The sequence below is a fragment of the Juglans regia genome, chromosome 1 (genome assembly GCF_001411555.2).
Source record: "Juglans regia cultivar Chandler chromosome 1, Walnut 2.0, whole genome shotgun sequence".
Taxonomy (NCBI): domain Eukaryota; kingdom Viridiplantae; phylum Streptophyta; class Magnoliopsida; order Fagales; family Juglandaceae; genus Juglans; species Juglans regia.
Window position 1 is genome coordinate 20,357,352 of NC_049901.1, and position 22,360 is coordinate 20,379,711.

Below are 22,360 nucleotides of genomic sequence, written 5' to 3' on the forward strand. Positions count from 1 at the left end.
TGCCAAAACCAAAAGGTTCAAAAATAAAAAGCATACATGCATGAAATAGACTGTGTCTCGAAAAGCAGAGTCTATTTTGCCCTAATTTGTTCTGATCTCTCTCTCACATGATAATACAGCAGCTTCTGCATTTACTGACATTTTATACTGATACAAGCATTTCCTGACACATGAATATAGATAATTATTCAGATATTCTGCATTTACTGACATTTATTCACTTAGTTGTATTTTTTTAAAAAGCAGTCTTTTTGCTTGTGTCAGCAGAAAGAAATTGCTTGTGTCAGCAGGAGAAAGAAATTACTTGTGTCAGTAGGTTGATTCAACACATGAATATAAATAATATAACGATTTACATATTTAAATGATTAAAAATAATAAAACTTGTACGTTCTGATCCACCAATATCCAACAAAGACTACTCCGGCCTGTTGCAGACTTATGGCTCCTATTATATATCGATATATATATATATAATGACAGGAAATAATTTCAGCAATCTTTCACAGAAGTTTCCTTATTAAATATTGTACAAGAGAGAGAATCTGTAATGAATTAATGTGTTTAATTAATAACTTGTAAAGAATTCTATATAGAGTATGTAACACACACACACATTTATATATCATGTGTCTCACAACATTGATCTTGAGCTAGCTGATCATAAGGTTTTCTGCCATATATATACATTTTCTTTATCTCAAGCTAGCTAGGGTTTATATTAAACCTTTTTAACCTAGAGTTCTAATAAAGCCACACACACGGCTTTATTAGAAAATCATAGCAGCTAAGTTTCCACAAAAGGTTTCTAATAAACCTTTTTTCTCTATATAAAGCCACACACACGGCTTTATTAGAAAATCATAGCAGCTAAGTTTCCACAAAAGGTTTCTAATAAACCTTTTTTCTCTATATATAAGGTTTTCTGCCATATATATACATTTTCTTTATCTCAAGCTAGCTAGGGTTTATATTAAAGCCCTCGACCAAATCCCCAGCTGATCATATTCATGACAAAAAAGATGGAAGATAATATATATATAAATGAAAAATTCTATTTATCAGAGCCTATCTCAAATGTACAGAAATCAACAGTATTTTTCTTGTTTTTCCGTGTGATTTTATGTCTGATTTTGTTGGAAGATTTTCTTTTTATCTCTGATTTGATGTCTGATTTGATTGGTTTTACAACTTTTACTTACTTTACAGCAGTCTGATGGGTGATATGATGGGTGATATGGGTGATAGATAAGAGGTCAGAGGACGCCTAGAAAGAGAAGGAACATACTTTAAAAGATGATGTTGTGTTCATCTTTAGGAGAGTTCTTATTTTCATAGTGTTCTTTGTTTGGTTTCAGATATTGTTCCTCATTACAGGTAATTTTCTGAAAAATCCTGTATTTTTTACTTCTTCTCTAATACTCCATTTTTTCTTTTACGTACTGATCATCTTTTCAGCTTCTTTACCCTCTCTTCTCTTATCCTCTATTTTTTTCCTTTTACTGATTTTTAATATTTACTGCTGATTTTTACTGATGATTTCTTCTACTGATGAGTTCTTTTCAGCTTCTTTCCCAGCTCTTCTAAGGTGTTCTTACCAGCAGATTTCAAAAACTAAAATTTTCTGGTGTTTGATCATTGTAAGTGCATGATTGTTTAGTGTAATATTTTCTGTTAGTTATTTAGAGTAAATATTTTTTTACTTTCATGTTTGATACTGTGTTTCTAGCTTCGTTAGTCTTGTGTCAACCTAATCTCAAATTATTTGTTTTGTTTACATAAAGACCACCATTTTATCAAACATATGATGTTTCTAATGGCAATCCCCAACCAGAAGTGTGGGCAAACCCAGCATAAGATCCAAATATCAATTCCAATACTTGAAAGTTCAAAAAACAGAACAAGCACCTATGTAAACGAGATACTTTATTCAAGCACAAATGACTATATATCAAAAATTCAAAAAATAAAAATACATCCAAAGTCATGCACAGAGTTTTCATATATAGAAAACAAAACAAAATAAACATACAACCACGTTTTGTGATACCCAGCAAACACTTACATCAGAATAGACCTTAACTTGAGTGTCTAGCTTTGATCTCTAATTTTGCAAATCCTAATTAGCTCAAAAAATTAAAAATAAAATTTAATATAATTAAAATAATAAATTAAAAACAACAAATAGAGAATATTGGCTGCAGAGAATATTGGGAACACAGATAATAGAAACAACAAATAGAAATGCCCGAGAACAAAGGAAATTAGAAAAATGCAATTTCTGTAAATACAGAAACAAGAACAATTACAAAAATTGTTCATTAGAGAACATTCCACCTAGATTTAAAAAAGAAAACAAATCAACCCCTCCGAAAAAAATACATATGATGTTTCTATTGGCAATCCCCAACCAGAAGTGTGGGCAAACCCAGCATAAGATCCAAATATCAATTCCAATACTTGAAAGTTCAAAAAACAGAACAAGCACCCATGTAAACGAGATACTTTATTCAAGCACAAATGACTATATATCAAAAATTCAAAAAATAAAAATACATCCAAAGTCATGCACAGAGTTTTCATATATAGAAAACAAAACAAAATAAACATACAACCACGTTTTGTGATACCCAACAAACACTTACATCAGAATAGACCTTAACTTGAGTGTCTAGCTTTGATCTCTAATTTTGCAAATCCTAATTAGCTCAAAAAATTAAAAATAAAATTTAATATAATTAAAATAATAAATTAAAAACAACAAATAGAGAATATTGGCTGCAGAGAATATTGGGAACACAGATAATAGAAACAACAAATAGAAATGCCCGAGAACAAAGGAAATTAGAAAAATGCAATTTCTGTAAATACAGAAACAAGAACAATTACAAAAATTGTTCATTAGAGAACATTCCACCCAGATTTAAAAAAGAAAACAAATCAACCCCTCCGAAAAAAATACATAGGATGTTTCTAATGGCAATCCCCAACCAGAAGTGTGGGCAAACCCAGCATAAGATCCAAATATCAATTCCAATACTTGACAGTTCAAAAAACAGAACAAGCACCCATGTAAACGAGATACTTTATTCAAGCACAAATGACTATATATCAAAAATTCAAAAAATAAAAATACATCCAAAGTCATGCACAGAGTTTTCATATATAGAAAACAAAACAAAATAAACATACAACCACGTTTTGTGATACCCAGCAAACACTTACATCAGAATAGACCTTAACTTGAGTGTCTAGCTTTGATCTCTAATTTTGCAAATCCTAATTAGCTCAAAAAATTAAAAATAAAATTTAATATAATTAAAATAATAAATTAAAAACAACAAATAGAGAATATTGGCTGCAGAGAATATTGGGAACACAGATAATAGAAACAACAAATAGAAATGCCCGAGAACAAAGGAAATTAGAAAAATGCAATTTCTGTAAATACAGAAACAAGAACAATTACAAAAATTGTTCATTAGAGAACATTCCACCTAGATTTAAAAAAGAAAACAAATCAACCCCCTCTGAAAAAAATACTTCCGAAAAAAATGTATTTGTTCATCAACCCAACGATGTTGACCTCCCACTTAAATCACAGTTTGATCCTTGGGAAAATGGAACCTGTGACATGGGTGGGGCTCATGGACACAAGTTCACCCATACCACTTGGGCTACCCACGGGTGGGTGTCACACAAACATAATTTGTTGCTTCATTGCATGGAAGAAATACTAAATGATCAAATAACAAACATCATACCCTCAAATTAATATGGAAAGCAAAACAAGCAGCAACACCAACACTAAAAAATCACAGCTAATTTGATAACCACGCTCAGCATTTCTCTACGTTTTAACAAACATCGTAAATCATAAGCACAAAAAGAATACTAGGTTCTTCGGAATGAAGAACACAACATAGAGTTCTAAAACCACAATTACCTAGATCATTATCCAATAAATCATTTCATAGACAATCAACTCATAGGTGAGATTCAAGAATATACCTCATTGATAGCAAGCATTTGCCCATTGCTCTTCTTCACCTTCTTCAACTTCCTCAAACAATACCTAATCCAGACCAAACAAAATATATTAAACCAAAACTAAGCAGAGAAAGAATAAGAGACCCACATATCGATAACACAACAATAAAAAAACAACTTTCACCAAAAAACCCGGGTATAACCCGGGTTCCGGGTTATACCCGGGTTTTTTTTTTTTTTAACACTAAAAGCCTATATTTATTTAAATTTCAGACCATCATTATTTTTTTTATATAAAAGCCTTTATTTTATTAAAAACAATTCTAAGAAGTCAAATTGGAAAGCATAATATTTGTGTTCTAAATACTAAATGCATAAATTCATATGCATCACAATGCAATCCACTACAATGACTACATATTACATTATTCATTATTTATACATTACATTACAAAAACAAAATTACAATATATGAATTACAAAATCAATGGCATGTCCATCAATGATTTAATCTCCACACCAAATAGCAAACTTCAAGTAATTGGACTGAAAGAGATCCTGAAAAAAATAAAAAGTTTTGAACAAGGATTATATATATATATTTTATAAGTAAACAAGGATTATATATACAAGGATTCAGACAAATTCCACTTACTAAATTAAAGATTATGATGAGAACAAAATCAGCTTTGCTCGATGCTTCTATACAAAGATATATATATATATATATTACTCCATGCTTAAGAAATTGTTAATAAACTTTATATATTAAAACCAAAAGTCAAAGAAATATGTAGACAATCAAAGTTGAGGGGAAGCACATGAAGTGGTAGGAGATCCAGATATCCCTAGACAGCCACTTCTCTTAGCAAAATTAATAAACAAGAACATAGGAGAAAACTCCAACTCCATATCCTGTGAATAACCTTCCCATGTCAAGGGGAAAAGCACCCTACATTAAAGTCATACCAAAAAAACCATAATAGCAAGAAGTTTAAGCAATATGAGAAGATTTAATCTCTTACACCAAGAATTGAAATGTGCAAACAATGCAAGAGAAATATACAACAAGCCATCCTGCAATGCAGAAACCAGCTGACATCCTCATTGCCTGCTTCCATTAAAACTCCAAAAGGTTAAAATACATGGTTTAGTAAGAATAGAGATGACCAACGTTGAGCACTACCAAATCACAGTTTTAAATTCAACATACCCCTTTTCGACCAATGAAGTCTGCAATCCTACCACTTGTGACAGCACCAAGCATTGCACCAATCGTTAATATGGAGCCAAACATGAAATTGTTGCTTAACTCTCTAAAGTCTTTGCTTTTCCTAAAAATATTTTGGAACCCAAAGGCCCCAATTTTTTTTTCCAAACTCCACCCGGAAACACAACTAATTTAAAAAAAAAATCTAGAAAAATCAAAGATACATCATCCCAAAAACCATTTCTTCCAAATAATAACAAATCTTCATTATATATATATGTTATCTATAATAGATCTAAACAAATCTAAAGAGATCTAAACAAATCTTCCAAATAATAATAACCCACGACTCTAGCATTTTGCAGCTAAATAGATCTAAACAGATACTCCTCAAACATTCAAACATACTCAAAAAAAATAAAAAACCCAAAATCAAGAAACAGAGAACAAAACAGAGGGAAGGAAAAAAAACATACCCAAACGGAAATCCGTTCTAATCTCTTGGATCCCAAGGTCGAGTAGTTCCATCGTTCGGCATCTCTGTCTTCTGTTGGTATACGAGAAATAATCAAGAATTGTGATGTTGCTGAGTTGATCAAAAGTTTACAACCCATGGCGGTAAAATCCTATTTTTCGTAACAAATTCAAATATTTATACAATCAATTCATCTAAAAAATTATTTTTGATGTAATGTAGAAAGCAAAATTTTGGATAAAGGCGAAGATAATAGTGGTTGACTTGCGCCAGATATTTTTTTACATGTCATGTATTGGTTGTAATAAAGGAACTGGGTATGATTACAATGATAGCTTCCTTTGTTACCATTGCAAACACCAAAGTATTTCCCAACCACGGTATGTATCATTCAAATTTTTTGTTCTGTTTGATAATTATGTGATAAATTTAATGTATAACTTTTATTGATTCTAACTTAAAATGATATTTCCATCAATTTTATAGTTGTCGAGCATATGTTCAACTCGACGATGGTACAGGAAAACTATCTGCTGTTATGTTTGGTGAAGTTGTAGAGGAAGCATTCGGTTGTTCGGCAGTTGAGCTAATGAATCATACTGGTGATGTATGTTTTCTTATTTTCTATTACCTTTATTGTTGTGAGTAAAAACGTCTGTCTTAGAATTTTTGACATATTTACTACATTAATTTCCAGCATATATATTCTTTAAATTTTTATTAATCATGCAAGGTTATTAAAAATTTCTTTTGCAGGAACATTTGCCTTATATAGAAAATCTTGTAGCACAAGTTTCACAGAAAGAGTGGATGATTGAACTTTTAGTAGATCCCAATCGACTCAACCAACAACAGCACAAGAATTTCAATGTCATTTCTATTGATGCAGTACAAGAAGACACAAAATGATGGATCATAGTAAAAACATCAAGGGACTCATATTTTGAACTGATGTTTTTGTCGAGTTTGTTGCTAAAACTATCGATGTTATAAATATGTGTTGGACTATGTTATATTTTGAACTAATGTTTTTGTTGGGTTTGTATTAAACTTATCGCAAGTAACTTTGCTAAAACTATCAATGTTATAAATATGTGTTGGAGTATGTTATATTTTAAACTAATGTTTTTATCTTCTAATCTATGCAAGCATGTAATTATTATACTCTACTTAACTATCATTTTTATAGAATATATATTATTTTTTTAAAATAATTATTTTACCCAACTAGGCAAACGTGCTTTGCACGTTATTTTGACCTAGTATATATATATATATATATATATATATATATATATATATATATTAGGTTCATTTCAAAATGAGATTATTTATTCTTAAAATTATAATATAGCGATCGGTCGAGTTCATTACGGGTGAATTGAAGACTCACCTGCTTAAACTTTTAATGAGGATTTAAATTTTCTTTCGCTTGGGCTATTTGAAATTCTCGTTTAAGTGTAATACACTATACATTTTCATTGCGTTTCGTTCTAAATTCCGGCTGATTCCGACCATTTAATTGGTTGGAACTTGCATTATGGATCACATTACGTTCTGAACTCTTTTGATGATTATTTTGTAATTTCTGGACTCTGATGATATTTTTGTAAATTCAAACTCTAGATTACATTCATGTAATTTAAAGTCTAAAAGGCATTTGTATAATTTTAATTTTTTAAACTCTAATATTTTCCCTGGCTCTCTCTCTCTCTTAAATCTCATTATTTTTAATAATTTCTCATCTATTTTACCTTTTTCTTTATTATTTTTCTTGTATCTCAACTCAAGTTTGTGATTATTTTAATATTATCTTTTTAAAACTAATATCACTATCTTTTTTTAAATATTTTAAACATATATTCATTTTATAAATCTTCAATTTTTGCATACACACACTTACATACATATATTAAATACACTTATATATACATGTATTTATATTATTAATTATCAGTATTGAATGTGGATAAAATATCTCAAACCCAATTAACCAAGCTTAGCCGATCAAAAGACCTACACTAGAAGATAAGGAAAGAGAGAGATAATGGACAAAGAGAAGACAAGGAAAAAGAAATTGCTAGAGAGAAAAGAAGGAATGAACGGAAAATAAGAGTAAAAAAAATAAATGAGAGAAAGTAAGTCAGGCACGCCAATGATGAGTAGAATAAAACTGCTATCCCACACCACTCCCGAGGCCGGAGGATAAAAAAGGATCAAACTAGACAAGAAATGACTTCTTCTTCTTCTTCTTCAGCTTCTTCAACCTTACGATGAGAGCTCCAGTGGAAAGATCTCCTCCAACAAATAGATCTTTAACTTCTATTGTACAGTGAGAAATGAGAAACTATAAAATACTCATGTTATAATAGATTTTTCCTCCCCAAATATCTGTGGACATAGGCATTATGATGAACCACGTAAATTTGTGTGTCACAATATCTTTACTTTTTATTCACTTCAATGGATGTACGCATCGATTTCGTATAGCCATACTAGACTACTGTTTGGGGCTCTACAACACACCAATCGAGGCTTGAATTTTCACATCAGGTAGAGAATGACTTTTTCTCCCCTTAAGACCTGTTGTGCAATTTTCGACATTAACAAGTCTATATATATATATATATATATATATATATATATATATATATAGCTAATTCCAAAATGGTATCTAAATATTCAATTTCAGTGCTTTAATCAGAATGATCATTAGGATGGAATTTAAAATATTGGGTTACCCATCCTGCCACGCAGTTGCTTGTACAAGCATGGTAGGGGCAATGAACTTGTTGGAAAATTAATGAAATGAAATTGGAACTTTGCTTCAAAGGCACATAATAATACATCTTTGCGTAAGAAAATTTTCGCCCCCCACCATTTTAGATGAATTGATGTGCACTGGGTCAAGGTAAAATATCTTCAAGATACAATGAAGCCTAAAAAATAATTTTGTTGTTTGGTTGCGTTATGCACTTAACAAAATCAAACCAACATACCACGAGCTTTGTAATTATGGTAAAAACCTAATAACCACTAATAGAGAACAATGGAAGAGGCTGAGAATTGAGAGAGAAAAATTGATCTAACGTTTTATGATTAGGTGTCTTTATAAAGACAATAATGTACTTCTTCAGTTAAAATATGTGACTTTCAAATAACAACTAATGATTGTTGGATGACAGATCATGCGGTTTATGGTAGTTAAAAATAGTCTATGACTATTGATAAACATACTTTTAACCTTAGACTGAGCATTAGATCGGCCTCATCAGTTTTGTTTGTTGCTCTAGGAGAGCTTCATAGCTCTCGCGTGTTGTTCCTAGTGAGGGCAGGCTTAATACCCGCCATTCTTATTGCTCGGGACGAGCTTCATTGTTCTCTCGTGTTTCTTGTTTCTCAGGGCAAGCTTCATTGCTCGTCCATGTTTCTTGTTGTTTGAGACAAGCTTCATTGCCCTCTGTATTTCTTGTTGATTGAGGTGACTTTCATTACTAGCCTCTGATGTGGATAGGCTGAGTATCTGCCATATTGGTTGTTAGGGATGCAATTCATTGCTTGCTCGAGCTTTTCTGCGTGAGCAAGCTAAGAGCTCACCACGATTGCTGTTTGGGAGCGAGCTTCATTGCTCACCTCAGACCTAGCCCACGTGCTTGGGGCGAGCTCTATTTTTTGTCTGAGAATTAGCCTATGTTTCGTACTAAGTGCCAAGTGCGCCATCAAGGTGCCACAAAAGCGCCACTATCGCCCTGCAGCCTTAAGCCACGCCCACTTTTTTTTTTTTTCTCTCTTTTCGACTTGGGATTGTTCCAAAGTCATTTTGAAAACACTATTAAATACACATATTCCCAATACATCAATATTCTAGTATCCTAAGCGTACCAATCCATATTGAACTTGATGGTTAGACTTTGTTACGGTGACATAACTGCGATAAAAGTGATGTGGAGAACAGCTCAAAGCTAGATATAGGTTCTAAAATGATGTGACATGATGAGAATGGATGGCCTAAGACGAAATTCAATTACGTGTCTGAAGTGGATAAAATATCTAGGCCCAAGACCAGACACAACCCACCAGGCCACCACTAAGAGACGAGATAAACGGGAAATGGGAACAAGAATGGACAAGGGAGTGAAGGTGTCAGGAGAAAGTAAGAAAATGAGAGCTGGTCAGACACACAAAGCGAACATCCTTCACCACTACCGAGGTGCACGCGAGAAGAGAGTCAGATAAAAAGCAAGTGGCTAGACGACTTCTACTTCGACCTCTCGAAGGGGAGCTCTAGCGAGGGGGTCTTCTCTAGCAAGTATATTTAAGACCTCCATTGTACAGTGAGAAATGAAAGGCTATGAGAGACTATAAACAAACATATTATAATGAATTTCTCCTCCCCAAACGATCGTAGAAGTAGGCATCATGCCGAACCACGTAAATATCTGTGACTTTCATTGCATTTGTTTTCTATACGCCGCCATGAATGTATGAGTCGACACCGTACGGCAGCATTGGACCATTGTCGGGAGCACCAAACCACACCGACTAAGGCCTGAATCATCTCAGCAGGCCGAGAACTACTCTATCTCCTCTTCCTGGCTGTTGTGCAATTTTTCATGCATTAACAATGGCCCCGTCACTGGGATTCGATTCACTTTCTAAGCCAAAGGTGGGAGAATGATGAATTTCCGGTGCGCTGAGTAATCTCTGAATGAACAAATGAAGCTTCCTCTAGATAAGTACTCCAAGCTTTCTTGCTCTTACTTTTATTAACGAGGCCATCGTAAAAATCGAGCAAGTAAACTTTTTCTCGCCTATGTAGTTGATAGTACTATACACTTAAGTGCCTGCATATGGCACTTGCAGCTCAAGTGACCGGGCCACTCAGCTTCCCGATCCAGGGGGTGTAGTTTATGCATGGGACACAGGAAAATACTGTGCACTTAAATGCACAGTGCCTAAATCCTTGACACAATGCTCTATGCACAGACTACAGTAAGTATAATACGTACACAGAGGGCGGGCATTGTGCACTTAGTGCCCATGCACGTTCAAACTGTGCATGGCACGCACAATGCACAACTGGTGCATGTCGTCTTGCACCCAGGAGCCTCGCGCCACCCTGTCGCAAGGTCCATGGACCCGCCGGCGGTCACCGCACAGACTGCTGACAATTTCTATCTACGCTGCAGTGGCCCCCACCCAAGGGGGCCATGCACAGTGCACAAAATGAGTGCACGTTCCAGGCTTCCAGCACACCTAAAGGGCCCATGGCTTTGTTGCCATGAGCTCAGTGAGCAGCACCGGCGACCACCACATGGTCCGTCGGTAGATTCTGTCTCCACCACGCCGATCTCTGACCATGGAGGTCATGCGCATGTCGGCCAGCGGGTGCATGTCCCCGTGCACCCAAAGAGCCTCTAGCCTATTGTCCGTGGGCCCAGCTGAGAAGAATGGTGGCCACCATGAAGGCTGTCGGCATTTTCTGCCACGACCACAGTGGTCCCAGACGAGGAAGACCGTGCATGTTCCCCATGCACCCTGAAAGGAGCCCCATTTCCAGTGGCTCCCACAAGCTGGCGGGCATCTGCCCATTAGCACCAAGACCGCCTCTGGCAGAGCATCCTCTAACTGCGATGTGTGTTTCCCAGCTGCCTAGTGGCGGGCATGTTGCTCGGTCGTGCAGTGCATTGCTCGGCCACCTTAGGCTGGGCACTTTGCTTGGCCATGTATTGCCAAGCATCCTGGCCACCAGCATCTCGGCCACCTGCTGCCCAATCGTGTCTTTCACGGCCACAAAGCATCACGCACGGATGTATCTCGGTTAGAACAAGCTCCTTGAACATCTGTATCTCGGCCACTAGCTCCTCTGATAGACCCCCCTAAGCCCGAGACCTTCCTCATCCATCAACCAGAGGGCAAGCACTTCCCTGCCCACCTGCTCCTTGGTCACGGACACAAAATTCACCTGCTCGGGATAGCCCCTGGGATGCTCACGACTCACCTGCTCGAGAAAGCCCCTTGGAACTCGAGTCCATCGACTCGGCTTTTATGTGTGAGAGAGATGTCGGGCAGTCAAGGGACTTGCCTTGCCTGTTGGTTTGCAGTGAGTCCAGTGACTTGGCTTTTTGTTGAAAGATATGCTTTTATCGTGCTAAACAAGCCAAATCAGTTAGCATAAATAACCCAAATCACACATGTGAGATTTGCAAACCTGGATCGTTTTGCTAGAGCGTGGTGAAGGTTTGAGGCACGCTAGGCTCAACAATGCGGGCAACCATGTTTTGGAAATCAGGAAGTTCTGGGGTGCCCGCGATACCGAGTAATTTATTTTGATGAAGACAAATTCAAGAAGTCTGAGTGGTGCCAAAATGGGGCTGAGTAGTCTGCATCCCATGTCAAGCTAGTGATTTCCAGCAAAGTATATTCTCGAGGTGTGATATCATTGGGATTCTCGTGAAACCTCAAGGAGTTTTTCTTTTTTGCAGGAAAAGTCTCCAAAATCCAAATTGATTAGTAAAAACCAGACCTAAATAGCAAGCTTTGAAAGAGACAATACCATAGCGATCCCTGGCTCGCCTACACGACCAGTCGGACAAAAGTCCATTGACTTGCTGACTTTCGTGACATAAGCCAAATCCCAAGACTCGCCAAGAAGCAATGGTCAGGCCGGAGCATCCTTAGCTCTGCTCACATGGCCATTTGGACACAAGTCTCTTGACTTGCCGAATTTCGTGAAGCAAGCCAAGTCTCAGGACTCGTCGCGAAGCACTGGTCGAGCCAGAGCATCCCGAGCTCTGCCCACATAGCCACTCAGACACAAGTCCCTAGACTTGCCAAACTTCGTGAACCAAGCCAAGTCCTAGGACTTGCCACGAAGCACTGGTCGGGCTAGAGCATCCTAAGCTCTGCCCACATGGCCACTTGGACACAAATCCCTTGACTTACCAAACTTCATGAACCAAGCCGAGTCCCAAGACTCACCGTGAAGCATTGGTTGGGCCAGAGCATCCTGAGCTCTACCCACATGACCACTTGGACACAAATCCCTTGACTTGCGGACTTTCGTGCTACAAGCCGAGTCCCTTGATTCTCTGTGAAGTTTAGGCCGGGCACTAGTCCTAGGACTTGCCCAGACGGCCATTTGAACACAAGTCCCTTGACTTGCCAACCTTCACACTAATATGAGTGCCTAGACTCACGCTGAGTGTCACACTCAAGCCATAACCACTGCCACCGGGTTACCTCCGAGAATGAGCCTTCAGAGTTAATGGGTCTTCGAGCTCCACAACAACTTTGTGCGGGTCGCATTTGGGAATGAGTCAACGGGCTCAACAATAGCCTAAGATTAACCCAGGGGGTCGAGAGGCCCTCTAACCACTTTGCATGGGTTATTTCACACAAACTTCGACATTAATAGTAAATCAAAAACGAAAATGTCAGATGAACATACACTTTTCAATAATGACATACATAGATGCGAACGCACCGTCATACTACGCATCATAAGCAGTCGAGTACACCTCTTGCCACGTCCGAGCTCCACGGTTGAATATACCTCCCTCCACGTCCAAGCTCCGTGGTTGAGTATGCCTCCCGCCACATCCGAGCTCCAAGCTCACATCTTATGCAGTCGAGTACATCTCCTGCCACGTCCGAGCTCTGTGGTCGAATATTCCTCCCACCACGTCTGAGTTCCATGGTTGAATATGCCTCCCGCCACGTCATCTTACGTAGTCGAGCGCACCTCCTACCTAATCTTGCCCTCGGAAGCGCTTATTGCTTAACGCAAGCAGAACGGAGAACCAATGACCTGCTTTCGAAATTTATTTTCTTACAGATTTTTTAGGGCAACCTCTGTTGCATATTTTATCTTAAAAATTCTCAAGGTCTTTGTTGGAACAAATTGCTCTTAAGAATCGTAGGTAGCTGAAAATGATAAAATATCCAGGCCCAACCCACTAGGCCACCATTAGAAGACGAGAGAAATGGGAAATGGGAACAAGAAGTGACAAGGGAGTGAAGGTGTCAGGAGGTAAAGGGGAGTGTCAAGAGAAAGTGAGAAAATGAGAGGTGGTCAGACACAGAAAGTGAACATCCCTCACCACTACCGAGGCGCACGCGAGAAGATGGTCAAATAAAAAGCAAGCGACCAGACGACTTGGGGACGACTTCTACTTCGACTTCTTCTTCAACCTCTCGAAGGGGAGCTCCAGCGAGGGGGTCTTCTCTAGCAAGTATATTTAAGACCTCCATTGTACAGTGAGAAAGTAGAGGCTATGAGAGATTGTAAACAAGCATATTATAGTAAATTTCTCCTCCCCAAACGACCATGGGCGTAGGCATCATTATGCCGAACCGCATAAATCTTTGTGTTTCAATCTCTTACTTTCATTTCATTTGTTTTCTATACACCACCATGGATGTACGCGCCGACACCGTATGACTGCACTAAACCCCTGCCGAGGGCACCAGACCACACTGATAGAGGCCCGAATCGTCTCAGTGGGTTGGGAATGACTCTTTCTCCCCTTTCAGCCTGTTGTGTGATTTTTCATGCATTAATAATGGCATCGTCACTAGGATTCGATTCACTTTCTAAGCCGAAGGTGGAAGAAGGATGAATTTCTAGTGCGCTGAATAATTCCAAATGAACAAATGAAGCTTTCTCCATATAAGTACTCCCAGCTTTTCTGCTCTTATTTAAGACCTCCATTGTACAGTGAGAAATGAGAGGCTATGAGAGACTATAAACAAGCATATTATAATGAATTTCTCCTCCCCAAACAACTGTAGACGTAGACATCATGTCGAATTACATAAATCTCTGTATTTCAATCTTTTACTTTCATTGCATTTGTTTACTATAAATCACCATGGATGTATGTGCCAACACCGTACAGCCGCATCCGACCACTGTCAGGGGCACCAGACCACACCGATTGAGGCTCAAATCATCTTAGCCGACCGGGAACAAAGCTCTCTCCCCTTTCAGCTTATTGTCCGATTTTTCATGCATTAAATGTGTCCTCATTCAATTGCATCTCTTATCATCCTTTGAATTCTCTTTAAAAAAGTTAAAAGAGATGAAAAATAAAAATGTGATGGATAATAACGTTATAGATATACCCAACCAACTTCCCTAACAGTCAAATTTTCAAAAAACAGTTTACCGTCCCTTTTCCCTCACTCTTGCGATAATTTCTTTTGTTGATGAAGCTCTCCTTCTTCTTCAAACGGCATTGCAGCTCTCTCACTCCTCTCAATCCCAAAAACACCAAAACCACATCGATCAAAGAATCCCAAATCCTCTATCTGTGCAAGCTCGGAGCGCTTCCCGATGCGCTTCGACTCCTAAACTCCACAAATTACGGCGACATCTCGGTCAAACCAGTCCTGTATGCTTCACTCCTACAAACGTGTACTAAAGTCCTTTCTTTCAACCATGGCCTCCAAATCCATGCCCATGTTGTTAAGTCCGGCCTTGAGACCGACCGTTTCGTCGGAAATAGCTTACTTGCTCTTTATTTTAAATTAGGTCGTGATTTTTCGGAGACTCGGAGAGTTTTTGATGGTCTATTTGTTAAGGATGTGATATCTTGGACCTCTATAATATCGGGGTATGTTCGGGCTGGAAAGCCTGGGGACTCGCTTGAGTTTTTCTGGAAGATGTTGCTTTTCGGGGTTGAGCCAAATGGGTTCACTATATCTGCAACGATCAAGGCCTGTTCAGAGCTTGGATATTTGAGGCTCGGGAGGTGCTTTCATGGGATGGTTGTGAGATGTGGGTTTGATTCGAATTATGTCATTTCTAGTGCTTTGATTGACATGTATGGGAGGAACTATGAATCGGGAGATGCACACCGGCTATTTGATCAGTTGCCTGAACCGGATGCTATATGTTGGACGTCGCTTATTTCGGCATATACAAGAAATGATTTGTTCGTGGAGGCCATGGGTTTCTTTTATGCGATGCATAGAAATCATGGGCTGTCCCCTGATGAATTTACGTGTGGGACTGTTTTGACTGCTTGTGGTAATTTAGGGAGGTTAAAGCAAGGTAAAGAGCTGCATGCTAAGGTTATTACTTCTGGACTTTGTGGAAATGTGGTTGTTGAGAGCAGCCTTGTGGACATGTATGGAAAATGTGGGTCGGTAGATGAATCTCGGCTTGTTTTTGACAGGATGCCCAAAAGGAATTCAGTTTCTTGGTCTGCATTGCTTGGAGTATACTGTCAAAATTCAGACTTTGAATCTGTCATTAAACTATTTAGGGAAATGGAAGAGGTTGATCTTTACTGTTTTGGAACTGTCCTTCGTGCATGTGCAGGTTTGGCAGCAGTACGACTAGGGAAAGAAGTACATTGCCAGTATATGAAAAGGGGTGGTTGGAGGGATGTCATTGTAGAATCAGCCTTAGTTGGTCTTTATGCTAAATGTGGTTGTATCAGTTTTGCATTTAGGATTTTCATGCAGATGCCAGTGAAAAATTTGATAACTTGGAACTCAATGATTTGTGGGTTTGCTCAAAATGGAAAAGGTGAGGAAGCTCTTAGAATTTTTTATGAGATGATTAAGGACGGAATAAAGCCTGATTACATTAGTTTTATTGGGGTTCTCTTTGCTTGTAGCCATACAGGTTTGGTTGATCAAGGAAGAAAATATTTTATCTTAATGACCGAGGAATATGGGATTAAAGCTGGAATTGAGCACTATAATTGCATGGTTGACCTTCTAGGCCGTGCTGGCCTACTTGAAGAAGCTGAAAATTTGATAGAGAATGCAGAATTTAAAAATGATTCATCTCTTTGGGCAGTACTTCTCGGTGCTTGCACTACATGTACGAACTCCATAACTGCAGAGCGCATTGCTAAGAAAATGATCGAATTGGAACCTGGCTACCACTTGAGTTATGTTCTTCTAGCTAATGTTTACAGAGCAATAGGACGATGGAATGATGCCTTGGAGATTAGGAGGTTGATGGAAAATAGAGGGGTTAAAAAGATGGTAGGTAGGAGCTGGATTGAAAGTAACAGAAACTTGAGTTCTCATCTTGACGTGGGTAGTTTCATTATTCCTGGAAATAATAATTCTTCTAGTGCGGGGGAGTTTGTGTGATGGTAAGAAGAAATGAGGTTTTGTGTTTCATGTTCAAGGCTGATGGAATGGCCTTGATCAAACAGAAGGGATTTTCCTTTCACCTTCCCTCACGGAATGCTATTGGATAAGCCAGAATAACACAAGATGTGTGGAAGATGAAACTTGGTAACTATGGGAGCAATTGCAGACCTCCATGCTTAACTTTCTGCGGTGAGAAAAACAGTAGGATGCTCATCTTTCGGTATTTTGAGAAGTTGGGATTATGGCTTAATTTCTTCTGAATGGTTTAGTGAGCCTTTGAGACTAGAATTTCACGTTCAATTCACTGTTAGATATATCTGGATGATCTTATTATGACACTCATGGAAGGACAAGACACCGGTTAGCTGACTTTGTGGCATCTAAAACTACATCAGATTTAATCCTTCAATTTTGTCAATGAATCATCCATTTTTGTCTATTGCAATCAATGTCACTTTTTATATTTTGCATACAAGTTTAAATGCGTATTTGTATCTTTCATGCCCTTATTAATAAACAAAAATGTACAAGTTTATTCTAATATCATTTTCTGGGGAAGGTGATGATATCATTACTTTTTCCATGATTCTTTGTACAGCCTGAATAGTGTTAAAATGCTGTGGTAAAAACGAAATCCTTTACCTGCCTATGAGGAAATAAATTCATCTTTGTGAACATCCTCTCTATGTAAAAGCACACCTTGATAAAGTCGCGTAACTTCAAAGTTTCAGGGAAAATATAAATGAAAAGAAAAAACTGAAGAGATAGAGACTTCAATGGAGGAAAAGTTTTGAGGATATAGATTGTTGTTATGTTCGGGGTGGACAATATTAATTTCGTGTTTATTTGTCCATTTTTTTGTTTGTTTATTTCGACAGTGTGCTGTCCAACATTACTTACAATGTGGACTTCAAAATTGAAAGAACATTAATCGACATTGTAGAAACTATATCCTCGTGTTCCAGGAAGTCATGGGTTTTTGGCCCCACATGAATCATTCGCCTGTGGAGGTACCTTCTACTCACTCCAGGGTACTGCAGATTCTAAAGGGGTATGCCTAAAATCATCCTACATATATTTTTCACAGAAATGGCACAGGGATAGAAAGGATAGCATGATGATAATAACGTGAAGGTATGTATGGGCAGGAAAAACAAAGGCATCAGAGCCGTTATTTAACAGCATTGCACAAGCAAGAGGAGAAATGGCAAAACTTGGTATTTACATATTGCAAAGTTCATAAAGTTTTACAAGGGACTATCCCCAGATTTACATATCTCGTTCAAAACCAGAACCTTGTTCGATACAATCTTTCATCAATCCACTAATGTGCTATATTCCTTTTCTGAATATGAACACACAATCTTCAAAGCTTGCAAAATGCTGCTTCTGTACAGTGTCCACCAAAGGGAGCCTCCCACTTTTGAACCAACAATAATTGTGGATTCTAAAGACCTGAAGAAATTTCATCATATTCATCTATGGTTTCAGAATCAGACGCTTGTTGCAAGCCATCTGACTCATCTTCAGTTATAGACTCAGATGATAGTTGGGAGCCGGAAACAAACCTCATCTCTTGGGTAACCAAATTAGCAAGGTCATGTCTGTTGGCATTTTTATATGCATCAATTATTGCCTTAAACAAGGATTCACTGGGCTCAATCTCTCCAAATTTTAGTTGGCTGTAAATCCGGTTCACACCCCCAAGCATACCAGCTTTTCCATAACAACCTACCAGATTTATAAATGTTACAAGGTCGGGTTCCAGGTCCTCATCCTGCATTTTCATGAATATGTTCAAAGCCTTGTCAATTTCCCCAAATACCCCATAAGCGTATATAGCAGCATTGTAGACAGAAGAATCAAGAACCACATCAGCTTTTGCTAAGATTTCGCAGGACTCGATTGCAAAAGCATGCATACCCACTAAAGAGAAAAGTGAGGTGATGACAGCTTGTCGAGCATAAGGTTTTCCTTCCTGGTAAGATAACTCTAGCTGTGTTACTGCTTCAATCGGAAAACCTCCCTTCTTCAATACAGTGAATAATACTTTAAAGGTCCCAGTATCGGGCAAGAGCTTCCGAGTTATCATCTCATGCAACAATTCACCACACTCACGTAACTGCCCATTAGTGGCATAACAAGCCATTACCTTATTATATGAAGTACAGTCCCTTAGTAAACCTGACTGTTTCATCTCCTCTGCAACATCAATAGCTTCATCGAACATGCCCAAGTTCTTGTAAAGGAACATCATCGTTGCAAATGAAACCCCATCTGCCCAACCCTTGTCCCTCAAATCTTCAAAAAGCAATTTGGCCTCAAAAACCATCCCTAAATCTGCATAGAGGTTGATCATACTGTTTGACGCGACAATATCTGGACCACTCTCCAAATCCTTTATCCTCTCATAGATTGCTTTTGCTCCTTCCAGATTCCCCACCTTACCATAAGCTTTAATCAGGGATGTCAACACTACTTGATTTACCAAAATCCCAGATTCTTCCATCTGGTAGAAGTATTGTAGAGCATCTTCAACTCTACCAGACTCCGCAAATCCATTGATTAGAGATCCATACACCACTTCATTTGAAGGTACTCCCACTCTTATCATTTCTTGGTAGACACCAACAGCATCAGAAAGTTGTCCAAGACGCGCGTAGCATGCAATAACAGCAGAGAAGGTTGAACAATGAGGTTTCAAGGCCATTGCCTGCATTTCCGCTAACAGTTCCCTTGCTTGCTCCACGAGATCACCTCCAGCAAACATTTGAATGAGAGAATTATAGGTGCATTCGTCTGGCCATGTCCCATAATTTTTCATGTCCTTGAAGAGAGAGAGGGCCTTATCATAAAGCTTTGCCTTTCCATAAGCTTTGACCATGACATTGTATTCCAAAACGTCCTTCTTCTGTCCTACCAAATCTCTCTTACAAAAGAACACAGCCTCAGCTTCAGCCCAAAGACCCTTTTCAGCATAAGCATCTATAATTGCTCCACGCGTCTTTGATGACAACCCACCATTTGATTGACTCTTTTCAAAAGTGGATTTTGCCTGACCAAGCAATCCTTCATTGATATACATTTTAACAACACCAGGAATAGAATGCTCATCAACACGCAAGCCAGATCTCTCCATTTCCAAAAGCACGGTCTCCACATCTTGAACCATATTTCTCTCACATAATATATGAAGCACAGCTCTGTGAGTAACACTATCAGGGAAAAGGCCTACCTCTCTAATCTTCCTGTAACACTGGAGAGCTGCATCAATCTGCCCAGCATCAGCATACATAGAAAGAAAGATGTTAAAAGTTTTAGTGTCAGGACATATGCCCCTTTCTTCCATCTTAGTAAGCAAAAGTTCTGCCTCTGACAAATTTCCATGGCTTCCACAAGTAAAGATCATAGTGTTAAAAGTAATGGTATCCATTGCCACCCCAGACTTCAACATTTCAGCAAACACATCAGCTGCATCTTTAAGTCGCCCAGCCTTTCCATACAAATCAATCAAGGTGTTATATGTGGATGTACGTCTTGGCTTCCGAACAGAATTCTCCACATCATAAGCACTCCTAACTTTTGGACCAGAAATTCTCCCACCCGTCTTGAAAAGTTCAGTTGACAAAAAATGCTTAATACTAATAAGTGCAGAGCCCCCATCTACAGATTCAACTATAGAATCCAAATCAAGATCATCCAACTCAACCCGCCCAACACACCAATCTCTATAAAACCTATCAGCCCTATCAAACTCTTTTGCATCCTTTAACACCCGAACAACCGTATTCATCGTAACTTCATCCGGAAAAAGTCCCCTCTGTCTCATATGCTTAATCCACAAAAGCGATTCTTTCACAAGCCCAGCTTTCCCATACACATCGACGAGCATCCCATATGTATTATTCGTTGGCAAAATGCCCTTGTTTGCCATTTCAATCCAACAAAGCCTCAACTCATCCCATTTCTGAGCTCTACCCAATGCTCGAAGCACAACATTATAGTGAATTACATTGGGCACATACCCTTTCTGCGACTTGAACCATTCAAAAACCCTGATTACTCTTTCCCATCTGATCTGTTCTTTGAGAATAACAGTCTGTTCTTTAGGATTCAAATTCCCACCAAAGGAATTAAGGGTCTTTTCGATGTCATTTTCAGAATCCAATGACCTTAAAATCGAAGGCAATACACCTCCATACTTCTTTTTCCTACCATTGAGTGAAGAACTTTGTGCTGGGGGAGTTAATGCTCTAGAATGGCACTGAAGCTTAAACCCCAGTAGAACCCTAGATCCCCCCAGAATCTGTTGGTGGGTATGTGAACTTACCATAGTATCAAGGGCCTGGTGAGAGGGTACAACATAGTGCAAAAGGCGTTGCTGTCTTTTTGCTAAGCGAGGGTCGTGTACGTTAAACCCTAGAAAAGCCCTAGTTTTGAAAGGAGAATGAAGGTTTGGAAGCAAGCTTAGGTTATGCATCGAGTTGTGGAGACTTTCTTGAGTAAATTCTCTGGAGTTAGAGCTGTAGCTGTAACTGTGGAGCAGCAGCATCTGGTCTGTTTTTTTTTTAAAAAAAAAGATTGGAGGTTATTCGCATGTATTGTGAGGTTTGGCTCTCAGAAGAAAAGGTAAGACAGAGAAGAGAAGCTTGTTACAGTTGCAGTTGGGTATTTGAGTTTCTCGGTACCTGGAATCTTGTTTCTCAGTAACCAAGTATATGTACTAGGTTTGTCTTTTGAGGACTTCTACATTAAAAACCAGTTTAAAGTGAAGTGTCCGTTACAATTTCATGTCGCTCGCGCAGATACAAATCTGTCTTCGCCCCCTCGCCGTCACAGCTCAGTTTTGAGACTCCCAAAAGTGGAAAAATCGAAGGGGAAAACGAGAAGGATTGTGGGTTATTTTGGAACGGAACTTCAATAGAGAGAATCTGATGCGCAGATTGTAGCTCGGTTCCAAATATTTTACGTTTTCAATCTAAATTAGTTTTATTTTGAGTAAATGTATTCATCATTTATTTTTTCGTCCTCTTCTCATAATCCCATAATGTGATATTAAATAATAAATTCACTAATTATTTAATTTTATATTATAAGATAATAAAAAGATTATGAGAATTGAGATGATGAGTAGCTTTACTCTTTTATTTTTACCCGGTCTTTGTAATTAAAATATTTTTCAAAGTATATTTGTACTGTTATTATTCTGGTGATTCAATCATTTTGCGATAATGACGTCGTTCATCACTTGATGATTCGGTATAAAAATTAGGCCTTTTTTTTGTCTTTTGAACATTCTTTTCTTGTAAATTTTCTCGTCCCAAAACAAGAGCTCATTGATTCGGTAGCAAATGTTATTTAAGTTTGCTTAGTTGCTTTATGATGGATGGGCTTTAAGTACTGATTTTAGAGGAAATGGTCACTATAAATTTGTTATCTGCTTTTAAATTCAATTCACGTGAACATGGATCAGCAAAACATTGTCGAGTGCGTTTTCCCGAAGCTGTTTATAGAACAAGTATTAAGCAAGTTTTTGTTCTTATTCCATCCCAAAATCTTTGTTCGCA

General features: G+C 38.1%; 2 protein-coding genes across 3 annotated transcripts; one reads left to right on the top strand and one right to left on the bottom strand.

Annotated features, from left to right (window-relative positions):
- Positions 1 to 14,852: 14,852 nt before the first annotated feature.
- LOC108981936 (pentatricopeptide repeat-containing protein At1g03540) lies at positions 14,853 to 17,315 on the top strand. The gene has a single exon (XM_018953189.2). The coding sequence runs from the start codon at positions 14,886 to 14,888 to the stop codon at positions 16,788 to 16,790; it is 1,905 nt and encodes a 634-aa protein (XP_018808734.1). The 5' UTR covers positions 14,853 to 14,885; the 3' UTR covers positions 16,791 to 17,315.
- A 674-nt stretch (positions 17,316 to 17,989) lies between these two features.
- Positions 17,990 to 21,740, bottom strand: LOC108981943 (pentatricopeptide repeat-containing protein At1g73710). Of its 2 annotated transcripts, none has more exons than XM_018953200.2 (2): positions 21,482 to 21,740; positions 17,990 to 21,350 (listed from the first exon to the last, which is right to left on the bottom strand). In XM_018953200.2, exon 2 carries the CDS (start codon positions 21,343 to 21,345, stop codon positions 18,241 to 18,243), a length of 3,105 nt encoding a protein of 1,034 aa, XP_018808745.2. In that variant the 5' UTR covers positions 21,346 to 21,350; positions 21,482 to 21,740; the 3' UTR covers positions 17,990 to 18,240. The 2 variants fall into 2 exon arrangements, with proteins under 2 accessions (XP_018808745.2, XP_035543134.1); XM_035687241.1 differs by having other exon boundaries at positions 21,450 to 21,740.
- Positions 21,741 to 22,360: the final 620 nt, after the last annotated feature.